Consider the following 24,911-nt stretch of genomic DNA (forward strand, 5'->3'; position numbering starts at 1 on the left):
GAATAAGTTCATCTTTTTCCAGGTTCCCTATAGCCTCTTCAGAACTCATCAAACAGTTTTAGAGAAACATATAAATGTGTCTTACTGTAATATTTTTCTCCATTCTCATCTGTCATATATTTCAAAGTTAGAGAAAGACATTTTTCTTGTCCCACACTTTGGAAATATGATTTTACAGAAGGTCAGTATTTTAACATCTTGTCTATGGCCAGCCCCAGTAATAGCCATCTTGAAGGCACATGTCTCAGGACACTATCTCCTTCCATTTCTAGAAAGTTAAAAGGCTCATTAAGTACTTCTACACATTTTGAAGAAACTGAAAAGTGACCAAATAATTTCATTATGAAACCTCATTATCGCAGGTAAGCACATCACATTTCTTTTTAGCAGCCTTGTCTACAAGGTGTACAGCACATTTAGTGAGTAAGAACTGTTCATTTTCTTTTGTTAGAAGTTTATAGGCTGAATGGCATTTTCCAAAATTTACATTTGCACTGTCCATCAAATATACAGATAGATGAGCAAAGTCTAGTTTATATATGGGCAAGGTTATCAACAGTCTTTTGTTTCGTGTCTTCTGAAGTTTAATCAAAACCTTTATGGAAATCAAGAAGACAATTTGAAACTCCATTTTTCAAATCAAAATGCATAAGAGCTGGGGGAAACATTATTTTGTTGCTATGATCCAACACTTCACTTTATTTACTTTAGAAAGCATGATCTGACAGAATCAGCTCTACACTGTAAGGAAGCAAAACATTGGTTATCAAAATTTCTCCTTTTGTTTACCCATAGGACATTTCAATTGCAACCTCTGAATCAGGAAAATAACTTTACTCAGGTGCAAAGACAAATAAAGGGAAGAAAGCAATAATACATGTTTATCTTTTGGAATACTCAGGCTTACTCCACTACCATTAATTTCAACTGAACATTGGTACCTTTTGAGGGGAGGTTTAAAAAAAACATAAAACAAAAAAAAAACACTTTTTATCCTACAAAAACTTGCCTGTCTTATCCTAGATTTGTGAGATTCAGCCTCCATACGCACATTCACATGCTTCTGGTCCCAACTTCATTTCCACATTTTGTGTAGTATACTTTGTTTTGGTTATCTCTCTAATCTAACTTCATGTATCCTTCCATGTACCTTTAAAATAACACAGTTATTTAGCATTCCTTTTCAGTACTGTCATGTTATTATATTGTTCTCAGTTTCATCAATGAACTCTTAGAAAACAGTCACAATAGTAACAGTGTTAAAAATTAATTTAGCACAATCTTGGTACAAAGCACAACAGTTAATCCAAAGTCAAAGAGAAATTTAGCATCACAAGGCCCTGAAGTTGCATACTTAGGTTTCATCACTCAGAATAATACAACAATGTCTGATTCTCTACTAGGAACTGCAAATCATGGTTTCCAGCATCAGTAGTCAGGGAATAGAACAGCAGGAGTCACTAAGGAAGGTGGATATTCAATGCCACAGACATTTGATACTAAAAATAGTGTTGCTTCCAGCCTCTATTTTCTAGACTATCATATGGATTTTGTACTTTTCTTTCAAACTTCTGAACCCATCTCTGACCTCTGGAATAGTTTCATGTCTGGGAGAAGATTTTTCCAGGATAGAAAAATTTAATGCTAGAACTAAGACGTTCCTGAGCAAAACTGGATACTTGGTCATGTTACCATTAATACTATATCTACTGCATTACTAGTTGAATGATCTAGGGTAAATTACTTATCTGTGCTTCAGTTTTTTCATCTGTAGATTGGAAATAATAATAGTATCACATCACAGTGTTTTATAGGACTAAGTGACAACCCTAATAAAATAGATAAGCACTTCTAAAAGAAACTGATATTTTGAAAGTTATGTGTTAGCTATCATCATCATTGTTATTACCATCATCACCATTATCATCATCACTGTATTTAACTCAGAAATGTTAAAGATGAAATTTTCTATCTTCCCAGCTTCATTTTCTACCTTCACCCCATATATTCCTAAAATCTTTTTCTTATTTACTGCTTGATTACTTCATTTACTTTAAAAATTTCTAATTGGTCAGTAATTGTTTTTTGTTTATCAACTTTACTTTTTAAAAGCCTATATCTGTATTTAATTCTCAACTACTGTAAGATACTTAGTTTCTACATTTTCTACTATTTCCTTTTCTGTTTCCTCTATTAAGGTAGTTGTGAATCTGGTTCACCAAATATGGTGAGATTAAAAAAATTTTTTTTTCAATTCAAAGCAAGAAAACTTCAAATAACTTAGAGTATACAACACTGTGCTTCTGAAACCAAAGAGATATTCTGAATAAGTTCTCTTGAATTCAAAGGATAGTTGGATATGAATAGTTTTGTGTGCTTTTACTTGCCAGTGGTTCTCTCTCAGCAATTAAAGCTTGAAAATATTTGACTGATTTTTTTTTCAACCTGATACAAATTTGGAAATTATTGCTGAGTTATTTTGGCTAACCTACTATAAAAATCATAAGAAATGCAATCATATCATTCTTCATACTGTGTTACTCAACTTTGACCTTCATCCTATTGCTGCAAAGAAAATTCTAATTTCCTCAGACCATTGAGCCCTTTATTTTCCCAAGCATTCGTGTGGTGACCTATGTGTTCGATGATTGGTTAGAGCAATGCAAGGAACTTATTTCACAGAGTTCTTACCACATTTATCAGAAAATAGGCCTTTCATAACCCTACTAGCTTCAGTGGAATTCTTGATTCAAAGCAATGCCTTATGCTGATGTGATACATTGGTAGCAAAGTGAGTGCTCCTACATTTGCAAAGAAGAAAAAATAAAACTCATTTAGCTATATTACAAGTATTTCAGAACAAGATATGTTTAAGAGGCAATTTAAAAATCATATTATTATGCCTTAACAACTCTGACTCAACATTAAAATAATACACTTTAATGCAGAAAGTAAAACAGGTTCTTGAAAATTACTGTCCACATTTAATAATTATTATAGGGTGATTGTTCAAGCAATGTCTGGAAAATGCAACTTTCTAAAATTATAAAAAAGCCAAAAACATCCAGAGGGGTTCAGAATTAATTCATATAGTTTGTGTATCTGGAAATATACAATATATCTGGAAATACTTAGGCAGTTAAAATGGAAAACATTTCAAAATCTATTTCTCCATCTTGTTTGCTGACAAGATGCTTTTTGGACAATAAAGTTAGAAATATCAAGATTTACATAAAGATCTTAGTGTACACAGGTTGAGTTATTTTTAAATCATGAAGCAGAAGTCACATTTCACTCTTCCATGAATTTGGGCTTAGTTTCATTAAATATACCTATTGGTATATTTGAGGGTTTTATACTGACAGAGTGAGTTTCACAAAACATCATTGTTTAAGCCACCTTTTTTTCCTTCATTGTGGTACTCACCCCTTTTGTGGTATTTGAATTACTCAGTAATCCCACAGTGATAGGACAAAGCAGATTCATTGAGGTGAAAATAAAAGGAAAAATCAGGAACTTTCTGTAGCTTTTACAAAATATCTGGCATTTCATATGTGAATGTAAGCTTCACAGGAAGCCTGAAAAATGAGTATTGTTTTCATAAAAATTTCTTTCTAGAGTGGATAGAGTCAATGAATTTCCTGAAAGTATATTCTGATGAATCATTCTGTCGTTCTGCTTGTAGATTTTCTCTCACAGCTCCCCATCTTCTTTAAGAAATTAATTTCCTTGAAGTTTTTGATTATTTTTCTAATTTTTATTGGTGTATAACTGATTTACAATATCATGTTAGTTTCAGGTATACAACAAAGTGAATCTGTTTTATCTCTATATGTATGAAGTGTCTGATACTTTAAAGGGTAAGTAGTTGTTCAAGTTGTCCAATTGCAAAATTGGAGCGACAAGGTTAAATCCACATCTTCAGACTCTAATCATACTTACTCTGCAGTCCTCTTACTTCCACACATTTTAAGATATTATGGTGTAACGACCTCCTCATTCTCCAGCTTTAATTTTCTTTATCTTTTACTCAAGATTTTAGAGCAGGTAGTTTATGAACCAAAGAACCCCAAAGATTGCAATGGGCAGCATGATACAACTTTTAGTTTATAATCTAAATCCATTGCAGAAGGGAGGGTAATTCAAGAGAGATTAATTTATTCATTTCACACATTAATTGTGCATCCACTCTATGGGAGGCAGCTTTCTAGGACCTGGGGATACATTGGTGATTAAACAATTTATTCTCTTACAATGTACTTTCTAGTAAAGGCCACAGATGATGAACAAGAATTTTTTTTTTTTTTTGGAGTACAGTTGATTTACAATGTTGTGTTAGTTTCAGGGGTACATTAAAGTGAATCAGTTATACATATACATATATCCTCTCTTTTTTAGATTATTTTCCCATATGGGCCATTACACAGTATTGACTAGAGTTCCTTGTGCTATACAATAGGTTCTAGACTATGTATTTTATTAATATTTCTTGTTTATGTAGAAAACATAAATAAGATATATTAATAAAATATATAGTCTAGGCAAATGTTAAGAGGAAAAAAAATTCAGGAAAAATAATAGAGAGTCAGAGTGGGTAAATGATGTTTGCAATTTTAGATGAAGTGATTCAGAAAAACTCTGTGAGAAGGTGACATTTGAATGAAGAACTGAAGGAAGTTAGCAAGTAACTCACACAGCTATTTATTGGAAGAGAATTCCAGACCAAGGCAACATCAAGTACAAAGTCTCTGAGGCTGGAATGTGCTGGATGTATTCAAAGGCTAGAGGAGGCCAACTGGGATAGAGTGAACTGAATGAAGGGGAGAATAGGAAATGTTTCAAAGGAGTGCAGATCTTATAGGACATTATAGACCTTTGTAAAGACTTTGGTTTTTACTTTTATTGAGGTAGGAGACATTGGATGCCTCCATCAATGAATCTTATTATCTGGCTTGTATTTAAAGAGAAGCTCTCCATCTTGTTGAACAGAGAGGAAAGGGGGATGGATGAGGGTCATAGTAGGGAGATCATTTAGGAGGCTGTTTAAAAAAAATCAGGTAGCTCTAACCAATTTGGTGCAATTGAGGTGAGGAGCAGCTGTCAGATAGAAGACAGGAGCTACAAGATTTCTTGATGGATTAAGAGTAGTGTGTAAAAAAGAGGAATCAATATGACTCTTAAGTTCTTGGCCAGAACACTTCAAAGAACGAAGTTGCTGTTTACCGAAATGAGGAAAACAGAAGGAAGGGTAGATTTGGGAGTGGGGGCTGGGAGTGGAGGGAGAAACAGGATAAGAAGGGGCTCAGTTTTGAACATGTAATATTTGATATTGATACTTTTTAAAATCCAGTGGGGATTAAATGGATACTAAAACTATACTGATGTAAGAGGGTTCAACTCTTAGACATTTGGTTTAAGTGGAGTAGTGTTATTATAACCATTCAAAAACAAATATTTATTCATCTTTTTTTTTTTTTTTTTTTTGCGGTACACGGGCCTCTCACTGTTGTGGCCTCCCCCGTTGCGGAGCACAGGCTCTGGACGCACAGGCTCAGCGGCCATGGCTCACGGGCCCAGCCGCTCCGCAGCATGTGGGATCTTCCCGGACTGGGGCACGACCCCGTGTCCCCTGCATTGGCAGGCGGACTCTCAACTACTGCGCCACCAGGGAAGCCCTATTCAGCATTTTTTATGTGTCAAGCCCAATACTAAGTGCTAGGATATAATAATAAGGTATAAGACTAATAAGATCTCAAGTCACATAATGGTATATAGTTCATGTCAAGGGTGATTGAGTTATAGAATACTCAAAACGTGGAAGCTTGAAAATAGGAATACTTGCTCCATTATCACGTTGTTAAAACTATACCTAGGAGTTTTATTCAATTGACCATCCTCTTGAAGGGGGGTTGGTTTTTATCATGGCTTGGCCTCCTGAAAGTTCTGTTATGACAGACTATTATAAAGAAGGCTAAACTCATAGGTCTTGTTCGCGTTTAATGTCCATTGTTCTTTTTCTTTCATCTTACTGATAAAATTCAAGTGGTGAGTCACATTCGATCACAGTATAATACATATAAGGTAGCTGTTGTTTATGTTTTCTGAACTAGACAGTAATACCTGAAAGATGATTACTAATTAATTGCTAGACTTTTTTGTTATTTCTTTGAGTGTTATGTACTTTTTGTACTGTTGTTTTGACGTTTGGTATTCTTCTCTTAATAATTCTGCATGGGGTTTTTGAAAGACCTACAAAGGCACTAAGTAAAGTCAATACATTTCTAATAATGCAACTACCCAGGAAAAGCCGGAGTTATTTGGTTTCTTTTTTTTCTTTCTTTTTTAGTGTTTTAGGTCTTTAGGATATATTTGAGAATGTATTATACCTGCCATTATGGAAGACTGCTGTGCTGAACGCTGGTGCTTGATACTCAATTACAGCATCTTTCCTTTGAGTCAAAGAAGAGAGCAAATAGCCCTCTGTTCAGGGAACCGGGTAGCACTAACCACTCTCCACTCTCCAATAGTAAAAGTAATTTAAGCTATCAGAGACCCAACACTACTTTAGCAGTGTCCCCTGGAGAACAAAGCAGTTAAATCAAAATTTCATGTGGTTTTCTTTCATGATTTGAGCTCCTTCCGAGAAATACATCTAGAGTTATGCAGGAATAGTTTGAAACTGTTTCATTGACAGTGTCCTAGCAGAGTTCTTTATCAGATAACAACTGTGAAGTTGTATCTAGCAATATGCGAAGTGCTGTGATTCAGGTTACAGCATGGTGGCTCACGTGTAAGGAGAATTTCCACATTCAGAATAATCTTTGTATGAAGTTTATATAAAACATAAAGGTACAAAGTTTGAATAAAAACAAAAAATAGAAAACCTGGATATTTATGAATTTTTTAAGGTGAGCTAACAATGTGGGAGACAACTAAATGTAGTAACTTCCATCCTAAAACAAAAATCAATGTGTATGATCTATACAGTTGAAAAAGATGTCAATTAGAAACATATATCTTTGCTTTCAACTAAAAAATTTCCCATGCACATGTTATGCTTTCACTACTTATGCATATATCCATAAAAATCAATGCCATTGATTTGTGTCATTTAAAATTTTACATAAATGGTATCATACTGTATAGATACATTTGCCACTTACATTTTTTTAAACCTAATATTAGATTTTTGAGAAGTATATATGTTTGTGACTATAAATCTAGAACACTGATTTTCTACTCCTCTTTTGAATATCATTCCATAAATATCAACCATTATTTATGTATTCCCCTACTGTTGGAAGTTAGGTCTTTAATAATTTTCAAGAAACCTAGGAAGAAAAGAGGAATTGACAGTCATAGACAGTTTCTCGATTCTGCTCCAACATGTTGGCACACCGATGTGTTGGGCTACCATACGTTCTAAGCTTCACAAAAGTGGTTTCGATGGAGGCAAACTATCATAGAGTGGAAATGGAGTTTTGAATCTTAGAACAAAGACAGAAATGAGATAGTGGACAAACCAAGGAACATGGCAGGTATGGAACTCACAGGACTGTAACAGAGCCACATAATGTAGTTTCAGTGCAGAAGTTTTCATGAGCGTATTTCTTTTTCATGGCTCTACTATCTCTTTTGGGCTGCTATCGGGTATAGTAATTCTGAATACTTATTTTCCATCTGTGTATAACAGGTTCTATTCATGCAAAACCTTTCAGTGATCAAACTTCTTGATCTCCTTAAGCCATTCAATATGAATATAAATCCAGTGACTATCCTCATTCTTTTAGATTTTCCACTAAATAAATGGTACACATATGTGGCTGTCCATCAGAATTAACTGGGGATCTTTATGAAATTACATACTTTTATGAACTCAACCTTCGAAATTCTGATAGGACAGAGGAACTGTATTTTTTTTAATAAAAATTCTTCAGTGATTCAAATAAATTTCAGTTGTGATACCACTTTCCTAAGTGTATAACTTAATTTTTATATAGAGTATTCCCTGGCAAGAGTTGTAAAAATATTAACCTAAAAACATTATGTGGGGTAGAAAAACGAAAAGCTCTACCTTGAAATCTTTGGCCAAAATTAACTTGATATGCTTCAACTGAAAATATACATAGTTGAAAATGTACAACTGAAAATGTACATAGCTAAGAAAGGTGCAAACACTATTGACAAACTGATTTACACCTCACAGAAAAGATAAAATGCTTTACCTGTGGATTAGAAAACCCAAATAATTAAGTTATCTTATTCATTGCATGTGTGGAGGATATTTAGTACATTATTAAAATCATGCTTCATAGAAACAGGCCCTTATAAACTTTGTAATTGGTTATGCATAATTGCAACTTATGGCTTTCCTATTGTGTTTCCAGCACAGTGATGCGGTCCATGACCTTCTACTGGATGTGATCACATGGGTTGGAATTTTGCTGTCCCTTGTTTGTCTCCTGATTTGCATCTTCACATTTTGCTTTTTCCGTGGGCTCCAGAGTGACCGTAACACCATCCATAAGAACCTCTGCATCAGCCTTTTTGTAGCAGAACTGCTCTTCTTGATTGGGATCAACCGAACAGATCAACCAGTAAGCAATTTATTTTGGTATTAGAAAAGAATTTCTCCACTTCCAGCTTTCCAATACACAAAATATACTTGTTTGAAAGTATCCTCTCTTCCAGTTGTCTAAGATAGTTACTAATTTTGAGATCTTATTCAGTATTCCCTTTTTCATATCCATTGTCATAAAGAAGCAGTGAATATATGGATGTATGAATGTACATTTCTTCAGAAATTCTGTTCAGAAACTTGCCTTTCTAAACAACTGTGTTTCTTCATTAGTCTTTTTCTTTAATTTTTTAAATCACACAGCTGAATATTGAGAAAACTTAAATCATTTGGGGAATGGAGGAGTATCTTTTCTAACATGTAATTGTTATTCTTTGAAGTTTATAATATATATATTTTTTAAAAAACTGGAAATTATATTGAAAACTGTATGTCTAACATGAGTTGGGTTTTTGTTTTAATCTTTTTTTTAACATCTTTATTGGAGTATAATTACTTTACAATGGTGTGTTTCTGCTTTATAACAAAGTAAATCAGCTATACATATACTTATATCCCCATATCTCCTCCTTCTTGCATCTCCCTCTCACCCTCCCTATCCCACCCCTCTAGGTGGTCACAAAGCACTGAGCTGATCTCCTTGTGATATGCGGCTGCTTCTCATTAGCTATTTATTTTATATTTGGTAGTATATATAAGTACATGCCACTTTCTCATTTCGTCCCAGATTACCCTTCCCCCTCCCTGTGTCCTCAAGTCCATTCACAACGTCTGCATCTTTATTCCTGTCCTATCCCTAGGTTCTTCAGAAGTTTTTTTGTTTTTTGTTTTTTTTAGATTCCATATACATGTGTTAACATACGGTATTTGTTTTTCTCTTTCTGACTTACTTCACTCTGTATCACAGACTCTAGGTCCATCCACCTCATTACAAATAACTCAATTTCATTTCTTTTTATGGCTGAGTAATATTCCATTGTATATATGTGCCACATCTTCTTTATCCATTCATCTGTCGAGGGACACTTAGGTTGTTTCCATGTCCTGTCTATTGTAAATAGAGCTGCAATGAGCATGACACTTTTTGAACTATGGTTCTCTCAGGGTATATGCCAGTAGTGGGATTGCTGGGTCACATGGTAGTTCTATTTTTAGATTTTTAAGTAACCTCCATACTGTTCTCCATAGTGGCTATATCAATTTACATTCCCACCATTAGTGCAAGAGGGTTCCCTTTCCTCCATACTGTCTCCAGCATTTATTATTTCTAGATGTTTTGGTGATGGCCATTCTGACTGCTGTGAGGTGATACCTCATTGTAGCTTTGATTTGCATTTCTCTAATGATTAAGGATGGTGAGCGTCCTTTCATGTGTTTGTTGGCAATCTGTATATCTTCTTTGGAGATATGTCTATTTAGGTCTTTTGCCCATTTTTGGATTGGGTTGTTTGATTTTTTGATATTGAGATGCATGAGCTGCTTGTATATTTGGAGATTAATCCTTTGTCAGTTGCTTCATTTGCAAATACTTTCTCCCATTCTGAGGGTTGTCTTTTCGTCTTGCTTATGGTTTCCTTTGCTGTGCAAAAGCTTTGAAGTTTCATTAGGTCCCATTTTTTTATTTTTGTTTTTTATTTCCATTTCTCTAGGAGGTTGGTCAAAAAGGATCTTGCTGTGATTTATGTCATAGAGTGATCTGCCTGTGTTTTCCTCTAAGAGTTTTATAGTGTCTGGCCTTACATTTAGGTCTTTAATCCATTTTGAGTTTATTTTTGTGTACAGTATTATGGAATGTTCTAATTTCATTCTTTTACGTGTAGCTGTCCAGTTTTTCCAGCACCACTTATTGAAGAGGCTGTCTTTTCTCCATTGTATATTCTTGCCTCCTTTATCAAAAGTAAGCTGACGATATGTGCATGGGTTTATCTCTGGGATTTCTATCCTGTTCTATTGATCTATATTTCTATTTTTGTGCCCATACCATACAGCCTTGTTTACTGTAGCTTTGTAGTATAGTAGTCTGAAGTCCAGGAGCCTGATTCCTCCAGGTCTGTTTTTCTTTCTCAAGATTGCTTTGGCTATTCAGGGTCTTTTGTGTTTCCATACAAATTGTGAAATTTTTGTTCTAGTTCTGTGAAAAATGCCATTGGTAGTTTGATAGGGATTGCATTGAATCTGTAGATTGCTTTGCATAGTATAGTCATTTTCTCAATGTTGATTCTTCCAATCCAAGAATATGGTATATCTCTCCACCTCTTTGTATCATCTTTAACTTCTTTCATCAGTGTCTTATAGTTTTCTGCATAGAGGTCTTTTGTCTCCTTAGGTAGGTTTATTCCTAGGTATTTTATTCTTTTTATTGCAATGGTAAATTAGAGTGTTTCCTTAATTTCTCTTTCAGATATTTCACCATTAGTGTATAGGAATGCAAGAGATTTCTGTGCATTAAATTTGTAACCTGCTACTTTACCAAATTCATTGATTAGCTCTAGCTTTCTGGTAACATCGTTAGGATTCTCTATGTATAGGATCATGTCATCTGCAAGCAATGACAGCTTTACTTCTTCTTTTCCGATTTGGGTTCCTTTTATGTCTTTTTCTTCTCTGATTGCTATGGCTAAAACTTCCAAAACTATGTGAATAATAGTGGTGAGAATGGACAACCTTGTCTTGTTCCTGATCTTAGTGGAAATGTTTTCAATTTTTCACCATTGAGAACAATGTTTGCTGTAGGTTTGTCATATATGGCCTTAATTATGTTGAGATAGGTTCCCTCTATGCCTACTTTCTGGAGAGTTTTTATCATAAATGGGTTTTGAATTTTTTCAAAAGCTTTTTCTCCATCTATTGAGATGATCATATGGTTTTTCCCTTCAATTTGTTAATATGGTTTATCTTCCCTTCAATTTTTTAATATGGTTTATCACACTGATTGATTTGCTAATATTGAAGAATCCTTGCATTCCTGGTATAAACCCTCCTTGATCATGGTGTACAACACTGTAATATGCTGCTGGATACTGTTTGCTAGTGTTTTGTTGAGGATTTTTGCATCCATGTTCATCAGTGATATTGGCCTGTAGTTTTCTTTGTTTGTGACATCTTTGTTTGGTTTTGGTATCAGGGTGATGGTGGCCTCATAGAATATGATTGAGAATATTCCTCCCTCTGCTATATTTTGGAAGAGTTTGAGAATGATAGGTGTTAACTTTTCTCTAAATGTTTGATAGAATTTGCCTGTAAAGCCATCTGTTCCTGGGGTTTTGTTTGTTGGAAGATTTTTAATCACAGTCTCAATTTCAGTGCTTATGATTGGTCTGTTTATACTATCTATCTCGTCCCAGTTCAGTCTCAGAAGGTTGTGCTTTTCTAAGAATTTGTCCATTTCTTCCAGGTTGTCCATTGTATTGGCATAAAGTTGCTTGTAGTAATCTCTCATGATCCTTTGTGTTTCTGCTTGTCAGTTGCTACTTCTCCCTTTTCATTTCTAATTCTATTGATTTGAGTCTTCTCCCTTTTTTTCTTGATGAGTCTGGTTAATGGTTTATCAATTTTGTTTATCTTCTCAAAGAAGCAGCTTTTAGTTTTATTGATCTTTGCTACTGTTCCCTTCATTTCTTTTTCAGTTATTTCTGATCTGATTTTATGATTTCGTTCCTTCTGCTAACTTTGTGGTCTTTTTATTCTTTCTCTAATTGCTTTAGGTGTAAGGTTAGGTTGCTTATTTGAGATGTTTCCTGGTTCTTGAGGTAGGATTGTATTGTTATATACTCCCTTCTTAGAACTGCTTTTGCTGCATCCCATAGGTTCTGGGTCATTGTGTTTTCATTGTCATTGTTTCTAGGTATTTTTTGATTTTCTCTTTGATTTCTTCAGTGATCTCTTGGTTATTAAGTAGTGTAGTGTTTAGCCTCCATGTGTTTGTATTTTTTTTTTTAGATTTTTTTGCTGTAATTGATATATAGTCTCGTAGCTTTGTGGACGGAAAAGATACTTGATACAATTTCAATTTTCTTAAATTTACCAAGGCTTTTTTGTGATCCAAGATATGATCTATCCTGGAGAATGTCCCATGAGCATTTGAGAAGAAAGTGTATTCTGTTGTTTTTGGGTGGAATGTCCTATAAATATCAGTTAAATCCATCTTGTTTAATATATCATTTATAGCTTGTGTTTCCTTATTTATTTTCATTTTGACTGATCTGTCCATAGGTAAAAGTGTGGTGTTAAAGTCCCGTACTATGATTCTGTTACTGTCGATTTCCCCTTTTATGGCTGTTAGCATTTGCCTTATTTATTGAGGTGCTCCTATGCTGTGTGCATAAATATTTACAATTGTTATATCTTCTTCTTGTATTGATGCTTTGATCATTATATAGTGTCTTTCTTTGTCTCTTGTAATAGTCTTTGTTTTAAAGTCTATTTTTTCTGATATGAGAATTGCAACTCCAGCTTTCTTTTGATTTCCATTTGTATGGAATATTTTTTTCCATCCCTCACTTTTAGTCGCTAAGTGTCCCTAGGTCTGAGATGGGTGTCTTTTAGACATCATATATATCGGTCTTGCTTTTGTATCCATTCAGCCAGTCTATGTCTTTTGGTTGGAGCATTTAATCCATTTACATTTAAAGTAATTATTGATATGTATGTCCTATTGCTATTTTCTTAATTATTTTGTTTGTTATTGTAGTTCTTTTCCTTCTCTTACATTTCCCCCCTAGAGAAGTTCCTTTAGCATATGTTGGTGGTTTAGTGGTGCAGAATTTTCTTAGCTTTTGCTTGTCTGTAATGGTTTTAATTTCTCCATCAAATCTGAATGAGATCCTTGCTGGGTAGAGTAATCTTGGTTGTAGGTTTTTCCCTTTTATCACTTTAAGTATATTCTGCCACTCCCTTCTGGATTGCAGAGTTTCAGCTGTTAACCTTATAGAATTCCCTTTTATGTTATTTGTTGTTTTTCCCTTGCTGCTTTTAATATTTTTTCTTTGTATTTAATTTTTGATAGTTTGATTAATATGGGTCTTGGCGTGTTTCTCTTTGGTTTATTATGTATGGGACTCTCTGCACTTCCTGGAGTTGATTGATTATTTCGTTTCCCATATTAAGGAAGTTTTCAACTATAATCTCTTCAAATATTTTCTTAGTCCCTTTCTTTTTCTCTTCTTCTTCTGGGACCCCTAAAATTTGAATGTTGGTGTGTTTAATGTTGTCCCAGAGTTGTCTAAGACTGTCCTTAATTGTGTTCATTCTTTTTTCTTTATTCTGCTCTGCAGTAGTTATTTCCACTATTTTATCTTCCAGTGTGCTTATCAGTTCTTCTGCCTCAGTTAAAATGCTATTGATTCCTTCTAGATAATTTTTAATTTCATTTATTGTGTTGTTGATCATTGTTTGTTTGCCCTTTAGTTCTTTTAGGTCCTTGTTGAATGTTTCTTGTATTTTCTCCATTCTTTTTCCAAGATTTTGGATCACTTTTACTAGGATTACTCTGAATTATTTTTCAGGTAGACTGCCTATTTCCTCTTTGTTTGTTTGGTCTGGTGATTTTTACCTTGCCTCTTTATCTGCTGCATATTTCTCTGTCTTCTCATTTTGCTTAATTTACTGTGTTTGGGGTCTCCTTTTTGCAGGCTGCATGTTCATAGTTCCTGTTGTTTTTGGTGTCTGCCCCTAGTGTCCTGGGTTAGTTCAGTGAGTTGTGTGGGCTTCCTGGTGGAGGGGACTAGTGCCTGTGTTCTAGTGGATGAGGCTGGATCTTGTCTTTCTCATGGGCAGGACCTCGTCCGGTGGTGTGTTTTGGGGTGTCTGTGACCTTATTATGATTTTCGGCAGCCTCTCTGCTAATGGGTGGGGTTGTGTTGCTAGTTGTTTGGCATAGAGTGTCCAACACTGTAGCTTGCTGGTCATTGAGTGGATCTGGGTCTTAGCATTGAGATAGAGATATCTGGTAGATTTTCACCCTTTGAATTACATGGAGCCGGGAAGTCTCTGGTGGACCAATGTCCTGAACTTGGCTCTCTCACCTCAGAGGCACAGGTCTGACACCCGGCCAGAGCACCAAGACCCCGACAGCCAAACGGCTCCAAAAAAAAAGGGAGGAAAATAAATAAATAAATAAATAAGTAAATAAAATAAAAATAATTATTAAAAATAAAAAAATTAAAATGTAATAAAAAAAGAAAGAAAGAAGGAAGAGAGCAACCAAACCAAAAAACAAATCCACCAGTGATAACAAGCACTAAAAACTATACTTAGAAAAAAGAAAAACAAAAACAAACAATAAACAAAAAATGGACAGACAGAACCCTAGGATAAATGGTAAAAGCAAAGCTGTACAGACAATATCACACAAAGAAGCATACACATGCACACTCACAAAAAGAGAAAAAGGAAAAATATATATATTAAAAAAAGGAAGAAAGCAACCAAATCAATAAACAAATCTACCAATGATAAACTCTAAATACTAAACTAAGATAAACATAAAACCAGAAGCAAATTAGATTCAGAAAGCAAACCCCAAGTCTATAGTTGCTCCCAAAGTCCACCACCTCAGTTTTGTGATGATTCGTTGTCTATTCATGTATTCCACAGATGCAGGGTACATCAAGTTGATTGTGAAGATTTAATCTGCTTCTCCTGAGGCTGCTGGGAAAGATTTCCTTTTCTCTTCTTTGTTCGCACAGCTCCTGGGGTTCAACTTTGGATTTGGCCCCGCCTCTGCATATAAGTTGCCTGAGGGTGTCCGTTCTTAGCACCCACAGGACGGTGTTAAAGGAGCAGCTGATTAGGGGGCTCTGGCTCACTCAGGCTGGGCAAAGCGGAGGTATGGAATGTGCGGTGATCCTGCGGTGATAGAGTCTGGAGTGATGTTGCAACAGCCTGAGGAGTGCCATGTGTTCTCCTGGGGAAGTTTTCCCTGTTTCACGGGACTCTGGCAGTGGCTTCCGGGAGGGGAGGTGTGGATAGTGACCTGGTCTTGCACATAGGCTTTTTGATGGCTGCAGGAGCAGCCTTAGTGTTGCATGCCTGTCTCTGGGATCCGTGCTGGTAGCTGCAGCTCACGACAGTCTCTGGAGCTCATTTAGGTGGTGGTCTGAATCCCCTCTCCTTGCACACCCTGAAACAATGGTCTCTTGTCTCTTAGGCAGTTCCAAACATTTTCCCAGACTCCCTCCAGCCTAGGTGTGGTGCACTATCCCCCTTCAGGCCCTGTTTATGCAGCCAACCCCAGTCCTCTCCCTGGGATCTGACCTGCGAAGCCTGAGGCTCAGCTCCCAACCCCCACCCACAGCAGAGGGTGAGCAGACACGCCTCTCAGGCTGGTGAGTGCTGGTTGGCAGCAATCCTCTGTGCAGGAATCTCTCTGCTTTGCCCTCCACACCCCTGTTGCTGTGCTCTCCTCCGTGGCTCCAAAGCTTCCCCCCCTCAGCCACACACAGTCTCCGCCCACGAAGGGGCTTCCTAGTGTGTGGAAACATTTCCTCCTTCACAGCTCCCTCCCAGAGGTGCAAGTCCCATCCCTACTCTTTTTTCTCTGTTTTTTCTTTTTTTCTTTTGCCATACCCAGGTATGTGGGGAGTTTCTTGCCTTGTGGGAAGTCTGAGTTCTTCTGCCAGCATTCAGTAGGCATTCTGTAGGAGTTGTTCCACATGTAGATCTATTTTTGCTGTGCTTGTGGGGAAGAAGGTTATCTCCACGTCTTACTCCTCCACCATCTTGAAGGTCTCCTAACATGAGTTTTTCTAATTGACCTATTTTGGAAAATAGTTCAAACTCAGTGTCATTTTTATAATTTATATACTCTTCCCAAATTTTGTTTTACACTTTATATTTTCTCAAGTTCTGTTTACATCTTTAAGTGCTAACTTTGTACTTTATACTTTACTACTAACCACATTTAGCCATATCAAGAAAGGAAGGGAAGGAGGGAGAGAGATGGGGAGAGAGGGAGGGAGAGAGTGTGGGAGGAAAGGAAGGAGGGAAGGAAAGAAATAGGAAAAATGAATAGTACTAGCCAACTGTTCTTGATAAACCCAAACAGAAAATATGATCAACAGACAATACCTAATATATTAAACAGACTTTATGCAATTTGTAATTTTTGTGAGGCCCTTTCTACTAACTTAAGATTCATGCACATAATGTAAGTTGGTTCTCATGAGTAAAACTGCAAATGAAAATTTTCATTTTTTAGAAGACTTATAGGCATAATAAATAATTCATTCATTTAATGCTGTTCTCTGGTATGTGTCCATATGTATACAGTACGTTACAATGAAAATGCAGTTGGATTCATGTTTGTGATTACACATTCATGATTAATGGCTGTGAAGGGTACAATTATGGTGATTATACTTTTAACTGGTTATCATATACAAATGTGACAGTTTTTCCCATAAATGCATACAGATGAATAAGCAATCAAAGTGTGCATTTTTCTCCAAAAATGTAAAGCCTTCTGATAACAAAAATTAATAGTTGAAGTTCTAACTCTACAAAGCAAGAAATGGAAAACGATGTTATTTCCCAAGAAGAAATCATTTCATTCTCTTTTTAACCTGCAATTCAAATGCTCTGTGATTTCTTTTCATTTAGAAACCTTATTCTTATTTTTCCTTCTTGATGTTACATATGGTATGATAAACTTCTCCAAATGTTGCATACTGCACAAAACTTCTGACATATAGCATAAAGGACAATGATTGATATCAAAAATTTGGGGGCTTCCTCCCTGATGGCGCAGTGGTTGAGAGTCTGCCTGCGGATGCAGGGGACACAGGTTCGTGCCCCGGTCTGGGAGGATCCCACATGCCATGGAGCGGCTGGGCCCGTGAGCCATGGCCGCTGAGCCTGCGCATCCGGAGCCTGTGCTCCACAACGGGAGAGGCCGCAGCAGTGAGAGGCCCGCATACCGCAAAAAAAAAAAAAAAAAAAAAATTTGGGTTGAGTGCAGCTCAGCCCAACTTGTCTTTACTCTTTTTGCTGTATATGTGTTCTCTTCCTGCCTGTTATGTGGCAGTCAGGCTCTGCTTTCTCTTTCTAGCCCCTTTGACACTTGACTGCCTCATCTCCCCTTCATCATCATCTCTCTAATCCAAGGAAATAGACCTGCCCTTCGTCTCGTTTCTCAAGGACCATACTCGTCATTGAATCCATACTAATCAGTTAATTTCTATAAATTTGTTGTCTTTTCTAGTAGGAACTGTAGATTTTAGTTAGGACTTCTTATAAAAAATGAAGACCTCCCCTCCAAAGGAGAGAGAATTTCAGGAACTGACATAAGAAAATTAATATATGGTCAGCTGAAACTTATAGTACCTTAGAAAATATGCCAAAGTAAGGGCTAGCTGCCTTTTGTGACCAAGCTTGTATAGACCAACATTTAGTAAAATAACAAAAAATGAGAGAATGAAAGCACTCCTAGAACACTTTATTTTAACCAGATCTACAATTACACCTATGCAGTATGAACTTCCCAATGTCATCTTAAATCCTTTCTGAAACAATGCAAGGAAGAAATAAACAATAAATAATAATGAATTAATAATCTCATTATAAAACACTTTAATTATTATATTTTTTATTTTAAGAGCTTTTATTCTCCTTGACTTTAGTGTTTCTCTTTCACTTACACTGAAGAACTTAGTATGTTAATAAACACAGGATTATGACCAAGAAAAAAATTCATGAGATCTATTTTAAAACCTTTAGACTAATCTCAGTAATAATTATCAATAGGATCTTATTAGAACTTTTCCCTATATGTTATACTTTTTTCTTATTATAATGCTCTGCTGTCATCCATAGCCATTATTAATAAAATGTTAAATACAGTTTTCACAAATAAGTTATATTTAATTAGGTTTTAATGTCTGAATTTTAAGAATCTTGTCTCAATTATTTTTTTTGCAGACCTATCTTATTATTGCAGTCTTGATAAATATTTATTTTAATTTTATGGCAGTTGGTATTTCATTTGGTAGTTATTTGAGTGACTCATTTGTTCCTTTCCCTAGATTGCCTGTGCCGTTTTTGCTGCTCTCTTACATTTCTTCTTCTTGGCTGCCTTCACGTGGATGTTCCTGGAGGGAGTGCAGCTCTATATCATGCTGGTGGAGGTTTTTGAGAGTGAACATTCACGAAGGAAATACTTTTACCTGGTCGGCTATGGGATGCCTGCACTCATTGTGGCTGTGTCAGCTGCAGTAGACTATAGGAGTTATGGAACAGATAAAGTGTGAGTTTATGTTTTCTTTCCTTTTTTTCCTCTTTTAAAATCTAGTTGAAATTGAAACTTTGCATTTTCTCGGAAGCTAAGGTCTTTATATCACTTCATAGCAATAAACAACAGAACTGTAGAAGCAAATGGAGATAATTCAGTTCATGGGTTGTACTTTTGTTATGATGTAAAGAGAGAAAAATATTCCTGAGATTGCACATCTACATCACAACCTTGAGTAATTATAAAAGGATGATACTTTTAATATCTTTCAGAGCATTGAGACATTTGTCAAATGAAGAGCTAGCTGTATTAAAGATGTGTATTCAGAGGACAGTGTAGTCCCTTATTTTAATGGCTTCTCTTCTTCCTGACATGTCAATTCTAGTCACTAGAAAGTAACTTATATCATTAACAGAAAGGTAGAGTATATGAGCAGGGGCAGCTTGTGTTTTCCTTTTTTCCCCTAGGTGGCTATTGCGGTACAGTGATGAACTTTATTTTCAACATACCTTCAAATTGGTGAAACATACCCATAGAGATGATCAGCATACTTATGGAAAGGAATTCAGTGAAAAATATTTCAGTAATCCACATCAATATAATAGTTGGGATCCTGAGAATGAATGAGTTTCAATAGAAAAAGTTTAGAAAGAAGACCAAGATAGATCTCTGATGAATACTCACATTTAGAACATAGATTGAGGAGGGAGAATAAAAATAAAGAAAGAAAAGAGATGACCAGAGCCTTAAAAGAGAACCATGGGGAAAGTGAGAAGAAAGTTTCAAGATGGTATTCTCTGTCCATTTATCCTTTGCAACAACTATTTTGGCAAAGTGCTGGAAGCAGAAGCCAAATTGGAAAGTGTGAAGAGATAAGTCAGTGGCAATAAAGTAGAGTCTTCAAGTGTTATCTACAGCCTGAAAAAGTTTGATTGAGAAATAGTGAAAATATTAATTCATGGTAACAGTAATGAAGAAGGATTTTTAAAAATGAAGTCCCAAAATATCTAGGATGGGAAGAATCAAGTTGGTAAGAGGAGATTAGTAGAGAGAAAGTATCTTATGCCTCATTTGTATTAAATATATATATATAGGCTGAATGAAAAGAAAAGGTCCTAGGGGGGTAGAAAGATATAAGATTAGACATAAGATGAGAAAAACTTTGATTTAGTACTGGAAATGGCCTTAGAATTCCCCTAGTCCAAGGCATTATTTTCATAGATGAAAAACAAATCAAGAACCAGATAAATTAATTGCCTTGTCCATGGTGATGGAGGTAGATAGTGGCAGATGTGTGATGAAATAAGTCAGGCTTATTTCCACTAAAACTAGGACGTTTTTGAAATAGTCAGATGACCCCTGTCTTCTGAGGTGTGAAGGAAATAACAGAAAAGATAAATTTGGAAGTGGAGGAATTTTTCCATCAAATAGGAGATACTGATTTTTGAGTGAATAGGTGAGGTCACACTGAGAGGACAGATTTGAAAAGCTTTGAAATGAGCACTATGGAAAATGTGTTAAGGAGCCAATTAGACATTAATAAAATGATTTCCAAGCTGTAGTGTAGGCTCAGATGAGGTTAGACAGCATCAATTGTACAGAAGTTAGTAAGCCAAATTTCATGACTTTTCACCAGCAGTCAGCAGCCTGAATATGCTGGTAATAAAGCAGCTTGTTTCCCAGAAGGATTCAGAAGTAGAGAACAAAAAGAGGACTCCAGAGTTATAGGGAGCATAGTTAAAATAGAATATACGTTGGTGTAGAAGCACCAACAATACGATTAAAAAAAGACCATCTCGCTTCTGTTGAATTTTTTTCTTGAGTACAGTGACAAGCTACATAAAACAATTTGTCTAAATGTAATGAATAGTAATTATTTTTTAATCTAACCTTTGTGAATTGTGGTTGAATCTGAGGTCATTTTGTGTATCCCAGTGGCAATCATGGACCAGATTAGGATTAGGTAAAAATATTGCCTTCATTTGCTCCTAAAGACATTTTAGGGGAGGGGGATTAGATCATAGAATTTAATAAAAAACACCTTTATTGATATAATTTGCATACCATAAAATTCACTATTTTAAAGAATACAATTCAGTTGTTTTTAGTACATTCAATGTTAGGCATCCATCACCACTATCTAATTTTAGAATATTTTTATCCCCTCTAAAAGAAGCCCATTAGCAGTTACTGCCCTTAGATCATAGGATTTTATATTTTAATTAATGCATTTTCTCTCTAATGTATTAAATTGACTGATATTGTTATTTGTGACCAGTACTGTAAATATTGTCCTTATATAGTTCAATTTTGCTCTCTTGCAGTTCTTGACTTGCTTTTATTTTTGTTTTATGTTGTTTTTTCTCTTTAGATATTTGCAAATTTTCTCTTAGTGAACTGACAACTTGTTTGCTTTATGTTTTAGTCATTTATTTTGAAAGAGAGGTCATTTTCTGGATAGCATGAATCTATCTTTTCTTAGAATCAATACTATGTAGTCTCTTGTGACTTTGTTAAAGTTTTGGCTATCATTGCTTTAATTTCCTGCACCATAACTGGAAGATCTCATTTACTGACATTTTCACTTTGTGAAAACAGAGGCTAATTTTTTTCCCAGGCATTGATTTAAAACAAGCCTTAATAATAGTTCAGTTTCACCATTATGATTTTTCCCAACACAAAGAGAAGCAAAACAGATACAGGTAAAATAAATGGTAAATGAAAGAGGGATAGAAAAGGATAGGGAAAATTGCAGTAAAATTCTTTCACAGGTGGGCATAGAGCATTTAGTGTCTCATTTGTGCATTTTCAATGAATTGTCCAGAGAGAGACCTTCAAAATACATGGAAAAAAGATTTACCTTCTTCCTTTGGGAATTCATCCAACTCAACGTCTATACAGTGTTGTTTTGCCCATTGAGGAAGCAGGTGTTGAAAAAGAAACATTATTCAGTCATTTGTATTTACTTGATAAGCTGAAATGAGCAGATCATGTTTCTGTCAGGAGTTTAATCAAGATATTGTCTCAAATAAAAATATAAGCAATGAATTTTTATATACTGGAAGGATTTCTGCATATAGAATTATGTATCTTGTTCCTTATTATTAAATCTGTTTTTGTTTTCTGGTTTCTCTTACTATTGTTTATTTCTTTTATTTCAAATGACATTTTCTACTTCCTGCTCATCACATTTGGGGGCTTCTTGGTTGGTTTGTTTGTTTTTGCCAGTGTTACCTTCTTATGTGCTACATTGATTTTTTTAAATACAAATATGTAAAGTCTACAGTCATAAATAAACTGGAATTAGCCAGAATTCAGAGACATATTGTCACTCATTTTCTGTAAATTCTTATTAAGCTTAATACAGTAAATTTTTATTTCTCAGAAGTCTATTTTACTTATTTTTGGAATTTTGTTATTATTAAATTTTTACTTCTTAGTCTCAACCACTTGGATCACATCAAGACTAAAACCACTGAATACATATTACAGTAATCCAAATAACAAATTTCTCTTTCTTTTCTCTCCTCTTAATGTATTTTATTATAATAACAATGAGGTTTTATTTCTGAAACCTTTAATAATAATAATAGCTTACATTTCTGAAAAGTAGAGAATCGTATCAATGGTAGGATATAAAATTAGAGACAGAATTGTTTTTGTAGGTTAAATAAATGTTATTTTGATACAGATAGAGGTAACTATCATATTCCATTTGGCTGAAGGATTATGATGTGTTTTTCTATGAAATGTTATTAGGGCTGTTGAATTGATTATTATGTAGAAAACACATACACATAAAACATACATAATTTGATTTTGAGAAGTTGCTTAGTTTGCCATCAATTTGCAGTATTTATAAGAGAATCTCATTATTTTCTGATGTTATTTAATGAAATCTTTTTATCTGTGTTGACATTATTCTCGAGATAATTTACTTAGAATTACATTTAGTTACATTTAGTCACAATTATCAGACACTTAAAAAATCAGATTAAAGGTCCAATACAGTCATTTAAAAAAAAAAAATTCAGCTAGTGGACCACAGGTCTAAATTGCACTGACTATGGGGTGTTTTCCATTTTCTCTCTGTTTTTCGATCTACCATTAGTCTCTTATACTGTTATTCATATGAACATTCAGTGAAGGCATCCATGCGGTTATAGCTCAAAGGGAGAGCATTTGACTTTGGTGAAGCCGTCCAATATGATACTGTCAAAAAATAAAGGCTGGCATTGACTTAATAATTCAAACACATTGATACGGAAATTCTGTGCTAAGTACTTTGATTTTATGACCTGAAACTAATCAGTTCATGTAAACTTTAATTCCCTCAATATTACCTCCAAAAATGCAAACTGTTTGAACAGTTAATTTTTATTCAAAGGGAAAAAATTGTATTTAGAGTTTATAGCACTTTCCTTGAAATCTAACTTTGTGACAGAAAAAGCAGTGGTTAAAGTCATAGGTAGATTGGAAAAGGACTGGAAGTAGGTTCCAAGAAGAGGAGAAGGGAGGGTGCTGGGAAGGAGTAAAGCTCAGAGAATAGCCCAGAAATTAAAATGTGGGCTCAAAAATTAGTAAAAGTTTTCTGAAAGATGTTGATTAGGTCATGAACATTTATAATGGACCAGAAAGAACATCCTTGAGTTCTAAAAGCATAACTGAGCTTTTAAAAATAATTGAAATCAATTTTATGATCTGAAAATTGTTATAAATCATCTGTTAAGTCTTAGATTTGTCTTCTTAGCTCACTAGCTTAACAACAGCTCCTAAAGGAGTAGTCTCTCCTCTGCTAGTTAAAAGTCCCCCAATTTCTTTATTGCCACTTAATTCTCTAACCAGCATAATCATTTGGGTAGAAAAGTGATTATTGATTTTTAAAATACTAGGTTATATTATTACCCAAGAAGGAGCCGAGCCAAGGAACATTAAACTTGATAGTATCTGAAAGGTATATGCATAGTTTTATTCAATAGATTTTGCAATGTCTAAGCACGTCATCCTACTCATAGAACATTATATATTCATCTGAAAGATTTCTCTGAACATGTTATTATATGTAAAATATTCCTACTTGTAACATTGTGTTGACATGAAGCATTTACCTTGCTAAATATTTATCGCCAGGCATGTTTGACTTTAGGTTGGCCAGTGGGAAATAGTACAGATAATGAAGAAGTATTTATCATTGACATATATCAAGATAGTCATTCAATATGTGTATGGGGAATGCTCTGTATGTTATTTGTTCTGTTGTTAAAGCCAAGAGCTTATTTTATGTGTATGTATATCAGAGACTGAGGGCTTATTTTATCATCATTTCATCACCCAGGAACCCTATGACTGGCATAAGATTATCACTGTATATAAGAATTTGGGGTTGAGCATAATTTTTTTGGTTAAGGAGTTAACCATTCCAGAGCCTATATAAGAGAACATCAGGACTGCTGTCCTGTTATTTAGAAAATATAATTGAAGTCAAATATGGAACTTAAGTGCTTACTGGAACCAAAGAGGTATATATAATAACTTCCACATCTAGAGATTACCTTTTATCATAATTTCACCCACTAGAAGTTTACAATAAAAAAGACAGCTAATGACACATATTGGTGAGGATGTGGAAAAATCAGAATCCTCATATATTTCTGGTGACAATGTAAAATGGTGCAGCTAACTACTTTGGAAAAGAGTTTGACGGATCTTCAAAATGCTAACATTAGATATCGAATGACCTAGCAATTCCACTCCTAGGGATTTACCCAAGAGAAAATGAAAATATAGGCTCGTTCAAAAACTTTCACATGAATATTCATAGCAGCATTATTCATATTAGCCAAAAAAGTGGAAACCCCCATATTCATCAGTTGAAGAGAAGCTAAACAAAATGTGTCATATCCTTATGATAGAATATTATTTGGAAATAAAAATGAAGTATTGATACATGCTACAAAATGAACACAATTTAAAAACATTATGTTAAATGAAATAATCCAGTCACAAAAGACTACACATGTATGATCCCACTTGTACTAAATGTCTAGAATAGACAAATTCTTAGAGACAAAATGTATAGTGGTTACTAGGGCTGGGGAGAAGGTAGGG

General features: G+C 34.9%; 1 protein-coding gene across 33 annotated transcripts in view; it reads left to right on the plus strand.

The window, feature by feature from the left end:
- ADGRL3 (adhesion G protein-coupled receptor L3) overlaps positions 1-24,911 on the plus strand; it is a gene marked incomplete at both ends in the record, with an annotated part of 582,832 nt that overhangs the window by 468,872 nt on the left and 89,049 nt on the right. For 32 of the 33 annotated variants that reach the window (XM_079704517.1, XM_079704528.1, XM_079704539.1 and 29 more), the window contains 2 exons: positions 8,388-8,597; positions 18,598-18,818. In XM_079704517.1, coding sequence (XP_079560643.1) covers positions 8,388-8,597; positions 18,598-18,818 — 431 coding nt within the window. The remainder of the gene's footprint in view (positions 1-8,387; positions 8,598-18,597; positions 18,819-24,911) is intronic. The other variant, XM_079704533.1, reaches the window with a different exon arrangement.

This window comes from Hyperoodon ampullatus (genome assembly GCF_949752795.1).
Source record: "Hyperoodon ampullatus genome assembly, chromosome: 1".
Taxonomy (NCBI): domain Eukaryota; kingdom Metazoa; phylum Chordata; class Mammalia; order Artiodactyla; family Ziphiidae; genus Hyperoodon; species Hyperoodon ampullatus.